The following is an 11,735-nucleotide window of genomic DNA, read 5'->3' as shown; positions in this document are numbered from 1 at the left end:
CTTTAATCCTTCACAAAGTAACTTAGAAAGTTAAAACTGTAAGGTATCTGTTGACAATTGAATTAATCGATGGAATTTTTATTCATTTATTATTTGTATCCTCTGAAACAATTTATTTGTTGTTAGACGGTGAGCGACGTTTTCAGTCCTACTTCAAATACGCTTTCGGTAAGTCTATGCGAGTCTTAAAAAGAGTATATGCGCTTTTTTGTCTTACGTGCTTTCTAATTGACAGATGTCAGATACGAGTAAAAAAAAGTTTCAAAGTTTGTTTGGAAGCCTGTCCGATGACAGCTAACTGTCCGATTACAACTGTACAGAGTGATAAGTGAAAAAATAAAGCAGCTTATGCATCAATCACATTTGAGGAAATTGTAACGGTTATAAATGGTAATGGTAATAGGAGCGAGTGGAGTTCAATTCGGTCTGTCATCATACGTCGAGTAACTGACAAAATCGGACGGCCGCGAAGCTGAATTGGACGACACGAAGTCCTGTTACCAATTAATCAAAACTATGACAAAAGTTGAGATAGGAACTAGACATCGGTTATACGTTTTCACTAAAAAAAAACAAACAAATACAGTTAAATCTACGAAATGGGAGGCAACAGCGCGCGCACATGACGCGTTCCGTCCTCTTGCACAGGCATGCCGTGTTAACTGTCCCTTAATTTAATTGTCCTATTACATTGTCCAATTACAAGCATGACGCATACACTGTCCTATTAGTGCTCAAATCGGGCTGGTGATGACCAATCACGTTTGAGGATTTTGTTTTTGTTTTGATTAAAGGAGTGAAAAGAGAGAAAAAAAAAACGAACTTAGGATTTCACTTTGGCAAGCAGATGGTTTAGGAGAAAAGGGTCTTTTAAGCTTGAATAGTCAAATCAATTGCTAGTTAATGAGTAGAAAATCTAAGTCTCCTTTCAAAAAAACCTGACCATCAAACCTGGCCCAGGGGAGCAAAAATTTGAACAAACCAATCTAAAAAAAATCAATTGCCCGAAAGGTTGCTCGGAAGGATGTTGAAGCTGCGAATTGATCAGCGAGGTTCAATTAAAAGAAAGCAGAAAAGAAGCCCGTAGCTCAGAAATACTAGCTAAGCACTACTTTCAACCACAAGTGCCCAACTAATAACCCGTCCAGGCCTGAATTTTTCAAGGATTCTTTTCTGTAATTTCTTTTATTGTAGATAACCTGTAGGGATGATTTTTTTAACTTGAACTCCTAATTAATAAACATATAATTCAAACTGACTTGCAAATGTTTCCTGTTCCATTTTTTGATTTTCTTAATCAACTGTCTCATAAGGGGTGAGCACTGCCCCTAAGGAAATTATGTTTTCCCAAGTAATTGCCTTTTATCATTCTCCCCTTTTTTTTCTTTTTGCTGTTTTCTTTTACCATGATATTGTAATCAAGCAACTCTAGTAAATATTAAGGAAAAAATTATATCAGAGCACCCTCACTTGTTCTTTACCCTGATATTTACAAACAGTTAAATGTAATTAAAAATTCTAAGTAGAATTCTGTTCCAATTCACCTTCCTACATTTGCTTAAATTTAGAGTTGAATTTGTGCTGCTCTGCAAACTATTCAGTACAAAATCAAACTTTTTACAATACAACGAGACTCAACTTTGCTATGTTACCATTGCATTAGTTCTGTATTGTATAGCATAATATCATGAATTGTTTTCTCAAAATTATATTAAATCCTTCTTTCAAGTATAAACAACTTGAATTGGTACAATAGAGGTTCAATTTGATTGCTGATGGTGCCTTAGCATATGATCGCCTTTGCTTGACTATCTTATAGTAAAATGGACAGTTAAACTTCTCTTTAGGAGACTTGAAATGCTTCATTCACACCTGCTCCTCCAAGTGGAATAACTGAGGTTCTTGTTAAACCTTGCTGTGTCCAAAAACCAGTCTCTGATGCCTGATACTCAATGAAAATAACCATGCCAGGGGGAAAACTCTGTAAATTCTCTGACAAAAAATTCTCCAAGACAATTCCTCTGCCAGTGAAAAATGACCTTGATGATGTTCATTTTACTGGGTAACATTGTGTCTTCCATTTTGTGATCAATCCCATCATGCACTGCTGTTTCACATGCCTTGTAACTCTGTTATCTACCATGACTTGAGGTGACAAGTGTATTTACAAGTGCTTTCTTAGAGGGCTTTACTTTAGCTTCATGTAATTGTCTTTCCCACTGTTTTCTGTGCAAAGTGTAGAGCTTCATTGCTACCTGTGCATCTTGTACCTGGTATAAATATAAATAGAAATAGGATTGTGAATTTTTTCCAGGTGTTTTTGTTCAAAATTGGCCTAACATCAATAAAAACAGCATTATTTTTGCTTGTGAATTACAAAATTTCACACAAGATGCAAGTTTTTAATATGAAAATTTTGCCAGTTAATTTGGCTGTTATTCCTTGATCGGTTAGAGAAAACAAATCCAAGAAAATGGATTCCTCAGAGCTTCACCTTCATAACCCTCTATACCCTAACATTAGCATCTACATTCTTTGCACTGATTTCTATTCATTTCTTGTGTTGTTAGCAAGGAGAATTTGTTTAACAATCAGGAGCTTCTTCATTTGGTGATCATTTGCATTATTCTCTTGACCATTACATATGATTAAAGAGTGATATTGCAAGGAGATATTGGAAACCAATCACTCTTTTGGGTTAGAGGGCTAATTCCCTGCTCCACTTTTCATACCAAGTCTCTTCCTTATACTACAGAAAGTATTTACACCATGAATACTTACAGAAGAATGTTCTCCTTCTTGAATGCTGATATTCAATAACTGCTTAGCAAGTTTTCTTAGTGAAGGGGTTTTAGTCTAGAGATAAACAAATGATACAAATAGTAAATGACTATAATTGCGTTGCTAAGTTTTGAAAATAGGCAGTCTGAGACTGCATGTGGCTACTGATATACAGTACCACAATTTGTATGGCATTAAACAGAAATAGAGATTGTATAATGATGCTAGAAGCTAGTGTTGTAGAAGATTTGTATTCACATGCAAAATGGAAAACCTGCTACATATAACATATTTCTGAGTACCCTGTTCCACATAAGAAAGATGATTCAAAAATAAAGTACCTGATTGACATTCAAAAAATATTGAATAGCACCAATACCGCCGCCTGGTTAGCTCAGTTGGTAGAGCGCCAGTCTGCTGTGCAGGAGGTCGAGGGTTCGAGCCCCAGACCGGACCAACACTCAGGGTCTTAAAATAACTGAGGAGAATGTGCTGCCTTTGTAATTGTACCAGCAAATGGTTAGACATTCAAGTCTTCTCGGATAAGGACTATAAACCATAGGCCCCGTCTCCTACATCTTCAGTGTTACATGGTCAGGAGGGGACGTTAAAGAACCCACACACTTGTTGAAAAGAGTAGGGGGCGTAGTTCCTGGTGTGGTGGTCTATCTGTTGTTTCATTGTACATTTCATGCATGGGCTGGGTGGGTGAGTGAGATCAAATATGGACTGATAGCGGCAGCCAGCGGCGCCTTTACAAGCTGACGTTCGATCTCACTCAATTAGAATTGTAAACCGCCTTGAGACAGTATGTGATATGTACGGTTTATAAATACACATTCATTATCATTATCATTATCATAAGCGGTCATATTAACAATTAGTAATGATGATAACAATAGTAATATAATAATGATTTTGAGGGGGCTTGCTTGAAAGCCTCACTGTTTCTTAATCCTCTAGGGTCCAATAATTATTAAGCTATGTTTCTTATCTATAATTGTAAATCATCCTGAGATGATTGTGAGATGTGTTATCATCTTCTATAGTACTCTGAAGCAAACAATATAAAGCAAAAGGAAACATTGGGTCAAGTTTGGGTCAGTGTCGGAATTCTATTTTTACCAACACTCACTCTCTCATTTTGGTAACATATGTGGCTTTGCCTCCGGTAGGAGGCAGTGGCCACAAAAATTACAGCCTTGAATCTACTGTGTATAATTTGCTGTTTCGAACAGTGAAATACTCTGTCTTTAACCCTTTAACTCCCACATCAAATTAGTAATTCTCCTTACAGTCAACCATACAATTCTTGTAATATTAGTTCAAAGAATTTTGTATTGGATCAACTAATTATCCCCAAATTGATTTTTTTCTCTTTTCTCACCACTTATCTGGTTGATATTGTATTGATATCGTAAGGAGAAATTCAGTCTTGGTCACTCATGGGAATTAAAGGGTTAAAGAAAAACAATTTCCTCATAGTTTTCGTGATGCACCAATTACTTCCACTAAGATCATCCTGTGTCACAACAAGAACTGAAAAATTATATCTTTGGTTGTATAGGGCATAATTCATTGATTGAAATGGTAACCACTGAGAAAATATTGTCTTGGGTGTTCTTAGGTACAAAGCAATTTTGTTTCAAATGCACTCTTCTTTCTTTAGTGTATACTGAGCCCAATAATCTTTAACTACGAGGTACTCTGGTGAGGGTCAGAGTCTGGTGAGGTTTAGCTTTTCTTGTTACTTACCATCACTCATCTAATAACAATGTGGCTTTGCCTACTATAAGGAGGCAGTAACCAAAGAAACTACAAAGTTTTGCAGAATCACAGAAACTTTCTGATCATTTCTCACCATTAAGAATTAAATAACATCAGTAATATAGTTTAAACCCTAAAATTTTGAATCGAGTATTGTTTTTAAGTACTCCCTCTTTCCTCTGCATCAATCAGATGCAAATTAAAACCAGTCTCAGCTCATTAAACATTTTTGCACACTTGAAGCTGTTTGTGCTTACTCTTAAGTTCTCAATATCTCCAATAAAATTTAACCTCAAGTCTGATTTGCCAGATTGATCGTATTAGTTTCTGTTTTGTGTTCTTTCTTATCTTAAGCATAACAGGTGATTAAAAAATAACTTTTCAAACTGATAGGAAAGTCCTTTCACCTGTTGAACTAACAACCAAGCAATTTTAGGCATTCATAAGCTGGTAAAGGAGAACACTGTCTGTTTCACAGTGTTTGAAGCAAAATTAGTCAGTATACCCAAACAACAGTCATTTAAGATGACTGTATACACTATATCTAGTGCAAATTACAGACCCACAATAAATTATCTTTCATTGAAAGGATTTAGCACAAAGAACAGTTTACTTACCTTAACTAGTTTTTGGAATGGTTTATACTTGGCAGTATCTCGTATATTTTTCCAGGGATGATCAAGTAGCAGTACCTAAAGTTAAAAAAAAAAGAAAAAAATCAACTTTAACCCTGTGACAAACTTCTGTACCTGTTTAATCCTTTGCCCCCTAAGAGTGCCTAGCATCTAATTTTCTCTCACTATAATCACCCCTTAATCAAACATTAAGCAGTGCTTTCAATAACACCCAGCACTTGCCGTAGCTTTGGCTGGTGTTCTGTTGAGTATACTTAATCATGTCCATATTAGATTTACAGAACAAAAAAATTAATGAATAACTTAAAAAATAATTGTCAATTTGGTATTGGAGTATTCACCCCATTTATTTTTAAAATACTGTGGTCTTTTTTTTAGATTCATTATTTCACTATCAGTTTTCTTTTGCATGAAGTAGAAGTACACATTGTCTGTTACTTAAAAAAATTTAAAACAACTTTTAGCTGAACTAAAATTATCAAATATTTTTAGATAAATAAAACAACCACAGTTGTTCTCAACTGCTAGTGTAAAAAAAAACTTGAAAATCAAACTTGTTAAAAAAACATGCTTTTGATGGCACAAGTACATCAAATTTGGAACTTTTTGCAAAGATGTTAACTTTCCTTAAAAACACTTCTCAGAGGCTTAGCTTTGAAGAGAGAAATAAAAACAGCCATTGACCACTTAGCGTCTAACCTTATGCTGCATTTGCTTAGAAAAGCGAAGAAGACTTTGTTCTTATGGTTACTGGTTAGCCAGAACATAACTGAGTAAGTAAGTGACTTTTCAGCAATCAGTGACTCAACAATTGTGTATCATCTGATATGAAATGCAAGCCATAGAGACCACTAAAATTAATTGGCTGATTGATTTAATGCAATTATCTTATGTAAACATTTATAGCAGTTGCATCCATCAATAATGGAACACTTCTGCAGATGAGAATAATTCTGGGGTTTTTCCAACAAATAAAACTGGTGAAGTTCACTGCTGCATATCTTTAATTTCTCTCAATAAAATAAACAAAACAAAACAAAACTTGCAATCACAAAAAATGCCTTCAGCCTTTTCAAACAGAAGACTGCAAGCAGAAGAAAACTCTGTAAACAAAGCTCATAGCATTACAATACAAATACTTAAAGCACTTGTGAATAAAAAAAAATGGAAAACGACAGAATCTGGCTTGGCCAGGCAAAGAGAGGTTTGGATTGTAGGGTCAAAATTTGAGAAAATGTGCATACAGAAATTTAATGCACACAGGATATCACGCAGTATTATTTTTGCAGATTGCCTGCTGAAAGTGTTAAGTATTATATGATGTTAGACAGTTATCACCATTCTGGATCCTTCTGTGACATTTTGGAAGCTTTCAAACAAACTCACCAACTGAAACACCTCAAGATCTTTTTTATTTCTTTCAAGTGACAGTTAACTTTATAAACAAGTTCTGCTAAAAGTTATTGTTGTTGTCTTATCACACCATATACCACATTTCCACCAAAATATATGTTTGCGTTTACAAGTATATACAGACTCAAATTTCTGTAACCAGTAACCATATGTCCTCTGAGAGGACTTTTTGTGAAAAAATCAGGCAGCAGGTTTGCATGTCAGTAAATAAAAGATTTTGATTAAAAGTAAGCAATCAGTAAAACAATAGTTACCAGGAGGATAATATTCAATGACCATTTACCAAAATTCAAAACAAAAAACTCTGTTTAAAGCCATTTTATTCTGAATGGAACTAATAAGCAAGCAAGAGCAAAATTGCTTTTCATATTATTATTCATGAAGTACTTTACTGAGGTAGCCACCAACTTCAAATCTTATTGAAAGCACTGTTAAGATCGCAAGAATAAAGGAAATGATCTCAAACTTGAGGAGATCTTGAATAATGATTTTAGATATATGAAATTCATATATTTGCACTGCAGTGTTATTCATCACTTGGATGGTTTATTTGGACCCAACATATTGACCAGCTCCCAGATGGCTTGTTAGCCCAGTTGGTAGAGCACTGCACTGGTATTGCAGAGGTCATGGGTTCAAATCCCGTACGGGCCTGAAATTTTTTCAGGTCTTATTTCAACTACTAGTTCAGCAGTGTTCTTAGCTGTGAAGATCTTGAATGTTAAACAAATTCTCCTTGTCAGTACCTTTGGCATTGTATGGAGATCAGTATGGAGAATATACAGACTGATGCTTAGGTGTGAAGGGTTAAAGCCACTACCAAGCTGTAGTCTTATACCAAACTCACCTCAAGGTCATTCTTCAAGGAATGTCCAACAAGGATTTTCTCTTTAAGTATTCTTGAAACTTCAAGTTGAACTGTCTTGAATTCTGGAGCTTGACATGAAAACAACAATTCCTCAATAAATTGTGATACACAAAACAAGCAGAAACATTTACAAGACCAGTAGCTACAGGCCATAAATATATACACAATCATGTTTTTTTTTTCAATATTTATTTAATGAATTATGAATTGTATCCTTGTTAAACATGATTCATTTATAGGGAGCGCTTAAAGCATGATTACAAATTTGAAACAAGAAGAGACAAAATTCGAACTGGATATAAATGTATATTCAAATCACAACATTTGCATTATAACAATCACTTTGATAATTTTACATTGTTCATGACATGACCTTGAGCCAAATGTTTTCCTGTTCATCCATTCCAATCAACATAAATATTATTTCCTTTCATTGACAAAAACAGAAGCGAAGGAGGTTTGTCAGAATCTCAGTAATATCCTGTGTAAGAATGCAGAATAGAATCCTAAATAATGACAGTTGCCTACATGAAGTGTTTCAAAACAAGGAACATTTACTCTGGTACACAAAAATAAGTATGTGAGCTAGTTCTGACCATTTTTTAAATTTTCAGGTCTAATTCCACTGACGTGAGTGCGGTAATCAACCACTTTCTCCTGTGGTGCCACGAACGAGTCATAGACCACGCGACCATGTGAGTTAACGATGGATACTCGTGCCAACATGTGCCTCTTGGCATCAGACCCAACTCCTACCATTTCACAGTCCAGTGCAATCCTTTTTGTTATCCTATCACATAATTTTAAAATTAGTGGTTGATGAATACCACAAAATGTATAAAACATCCCCTGCCACAGAGGGGGGGGGGGGGGGGGGGGTAAGTTATGTCAAGGGCTCTTAGGTCTCTCTATGATCTATCTCCATTCCAGCATTTTACGAAATTAAAGTTGAAACACTTTAAAAGTAGGAAGCAAAGAAGCCTATTTATGTTAGGTGCCCACTAAAAATTTTGCTCTTAGCATTTCATTCTCGATGTGTAAGATCTTTGGTGAAAAAGTTCTTTAGCAACAAAGTGATAGAATATAGAGTAGCAAAAATTAATTATACAACAGGGGATATCACAAAATAATATTTTCCTTTATTGCTTCAAATAATCATTTCCTTTGCTGCTTTAGAGGCAATTTTGGAACATGCATTTCAGTTAAAGAAACAAATTAAAATTCAAAGTACATTCCTTACACTACTACTGGGGTACAGCATGGTTCTTTCTTTATCCATACAAGTCAAGATGAAACTGTTAGTATAACGTAACTAACCCTTCCAGACTGCCAGTTACTAGCATATCATGTGGATCTCCAATTGTTGTCTTTGACTTTGTTTTTTTCCCAGTAATTTCCTCAAGGTCTTCTGGATCCACATCATCAAACCACACTTCACTTGAACTTGAATTCAACAAAAACATATATTGTAAATACAGAGATCATCATGATTACACACACTGTGTGACTGACAGATAAAACTTGGAGAGTTTTCTTCCAGTTTCTGCCTAAATAGGCTTGTCACTCCCAAGACCTCATAAGTAACTCCCCAAACTGCCCATGGCACAATTCTTACATATATGCTCCTGATCTCAATAATTTACAATCAACTGTTACCACTGGACTTCACAACCTTGTTCTGGAGAATGTTATTATGATGTAACACCAAATTCTGTATATTAAAAATGCAAGAAATATGCTACGGGAGGAAAGGAGAATTTCCAAGTACATCAAGGGAGTTGAAAGGGTTTGCAACCCATTTGATCACTCCAAATAATCAACTGTTACCTCAAGGTCTAATCACTTCTTTCTAGAGAGTGTTTCCATAATGTAACACCTAATTCTTTAAACTTATAATACAAGAAAATGTACAACAGATAGAAAGGAGAATTTCCAATCAGATCCTGGGAGTTGAAAGGGTTGACAACGATAGTGTTTCCTAATATTTTCTTCCACATCTTTGTACTTGGTATTTTTTTCTAGGTAATACAGCTTTTGTATGAAAAGTTCTCACCTTGTTGCGTTTTCTGATTTAAGATTTGGCTTCAGAGTTCTCTTTAATGTTTTCTTCTGTCTTCTTTTTTTATCTCCAGTGGTTTCCTTGGCGTTTTTCTCTTTCTCCAGTAACTAAGAGATAATACATCACATGAGATAGACTTGATTTGGCCTACTGATGATCACCTTACTTCATATGCCATTTGGTATTTAAAAATTTACCTTCTCTGAATTGAAATATTTTTTTAAGTCAGTCTATAATTTCTAACCCTGTATCTAATTGTCAAAGCCTAATATTTTTAAAATAAATCATCATACTAGATGACAAATTGACGATATAGAAGCCATCAGTCGTAATCTCTTGAAATAACATGTTGAATAGAGACGGTGAAAGACTGCATGTGGCCACTGATATAGCACAATTTTTATACCATTGAAAATAAGTAGAGGTTTCATAATGATGCTAAAAGGTACGTGTATTGTTCCTAAATATTTGTCTCACATGCAAAACAGAAAACCTGCTGCATCCCATATATTAATGACTGCCCTGTCCCACAAGAGAAAGATGACTCAAGAATATATTGTCTAATTACATGTGACAATCAACTAAGAGTTTCATAGTAACAAATAACAATATTAACAATAATAATAATAATAATAATCATAATAATAAGAATAGCAACACAATAATAATTTAAAGGGGGCTTGCTCAAAAGCCCCATGGTTCCATTATTCTTTGAGCTACAACAATGATTACTTGTGCTTCTTTTAATTTCCCCTGTTAATTATAAATAATTTCTCATTTTCTTGCAATTCCCATTTCTTGAGACTTTTGTTTCATACAAAAAGGTATTCTGTTTTTTTGGGTTATTCTGCCATACCTCGTTTTAAGACATTCTGCCTTTCTACCGTTCCACTGTTCAATCATTCTGCTGAATAACTCAAGGTATGTATGTCACTACTACCTCGCTTGTCAAATTTAGTGACTCTTTTCAGCATGAGTCGCTGATTCAAACGGTAAAATGCTCTCTTTTTCAAGAAAACAATCTCCCTCCAAGCTTCCATAACATATATATTCTATCTATTGAGAAATTTCTGCAAGAAAAAAGTTTTGATTTTAATTATGCATTGGTGGATGCCTCTGTGGAATTATTTTGAGATGTTTATTGTCTTTTGTGGTGTCACAGCAAGAACAAGAAATATTATATCTTTAGATCTACATAATTTGGTGATTTAACCAGCAAAATGCTCTCTCTTCTAAGAAAAAAAATTTTGCCTCTAAATTTCATGATGTGTTGTTCATACTTATAAAGATATTTCTGCAAAGAAAACTTTTTTTTTAACAGCACACAATCCTGAAATAATTGTGAGATGTTTATCATCTGCCGTTTTCAGCCGTAGTGGCTATACACCAGAATTCGCAAGAGAAGAGAACTCAAATGTGCATTAAGTGCAAATGTCGATCTACTCAGATTCTCTGAAAGAAACAATTTCTAGCACCGGGAAACACAAAGTCAAAATTAGGTCAAGATCGGAATGCTTTTGTTACCCTCACTCACTCATCTCAACGACATAAGTCGCTTTGCCTCCAATAGGAGGCAGCAGCCACGAAAAATGAATGTTTCTTCAACAAAAATTTTAAAAAAACTTGACTGTACGCGCCATTATCAAGAAGGATCCTTATAGCAACGAGGACGAAGTGCAATTTGACAATCGCTGTACTGTGTGAGCTCAATTCCCCACGTGCTTGGCAGTCGATCATCCAAAGAGGTAATGAAAGAAATTCATTAACACGGGGCATGGGACTAGGGTATCAAAGGTAACAGACAAGAAAGAGCTTTACGGCATTTAAGGTTAATCAACGCTTAGATATTGACAATCAGAGAATTAAAAGAGTCTCGCTCAATGCTCACCGCTTGCAAAGCCTTCCAGTTAGACGATATTTCTGTGGCGGTTTTTGGTAATTGAGGTTGGATAATCTGCGTTCTTTTCACTTCTCGGTTTCCCTTTCCAGGTTCAATTTTTTTCTTTTTATTCCAATCCTTTGAATGCGGGTTTCGACTGTGTTTGCGTTTTCGTTTCAAGTTTTCGCTGCTGTACTGGTTCGTGACCTCTGCCATTTTTAATTTTTAGTGCAAGACTGCAATTATTTTGTACAGCTGAAAATATTTAGCATATATGTTGTCGAATAGGCGAACACGATGTGCCCTGGACAACGCACCGCTACTCTGAGTGCT

General features: G+C 35.2%; 1 protein-coding gene across 4 annotated transcripts; it reads right to left on the bottom strand.

Moving 5' to 3' along the window:
- Positions 1-80: 80 nt before the first annotated feature.
- On the bottom strand, positions 81-11,725 carry LOC131788139 (uncharacterized). Of its 4 annotated transcripts, none has more exons than XM_066163863.1 (8): positions 11,412-11,725; positions 9,518-9,630; positions 8,782-8,907; positions 8,061-8,254; positions 7,444-7,526; positions 5,166-5,240; positions 2,782-2,856; positions 81-2,270 (listed from the first exon to the last, which is right to left on the bottom strand). In XM_066163863.1, the coding sequence occupies exons 1-8, from the start codon at positions 11,616-11,618 to the stop codon at positions 2,133-2,135; spliced, it is 1,011 nt and encodes a 336-aa protein (XP_066019960.1). In that variant the 5' UTR covers positions 11,619-11,725; the 3' UTR covers positions 81-2,132. The 4 variants fall into 4 exon arrangements, 3 of the variants coding, with proteins under 3 accessions (XP_066019960.1, XP_058961193.2, XP_058961192.2); XM_059105210.2 differs by having other exon boundaries at positions 7,444-7,532; positions 8,782-8,901; XM_059105209.2 differs by having other exon boundaries at positions 83-2,270; positions 7,444-7,532.
- Positions 11,726-11,735: the final 10 nt, after the last annotated feature.

The sequence above is a fragment of the Pocillopora verrucosa genome, chromosome 3 (assembly GCF_036669915.1).
Source record: "Pocillopora verrucosa isolate sample1 chromosome 3, ASM3666991v2, whole genome shotgun sequence".
In the NCBI taxonomy this organism is placed as follows: Eukaryota; Metazoa; Cnidaria; class Anthozoa; order Scleractinia; family Pocilloporidae; genus Pocillopora; species Pocillopora verrucosa.
This window is presented reverse-complemented; position numbering and strand designations above follow the sequence as displayed.

Coding starts and splice junctions, on each gene's coding strand:
- LOC131788139 (XM_059105209.2), bottom strand. CDS start 11,618: ATGGCAGAGGTCACGAACCAGTACAGCAGCGAAAACTTGAAACGAAAA. Junction 7,533..8,060: donor ACCTGAAAATTTAAAAAATG/GTCAGAACTAGC, acceptor TTTCATGTCAAG/CTCCAGAATTCAAGACAGTT. Junction 5,241..7,443: donor CCTTGAAGAATGACCTTGAG/GTGAGTTTGGTA, acceptor TTTTAACTTTAG/GTACTGCTACTTGATCATCC.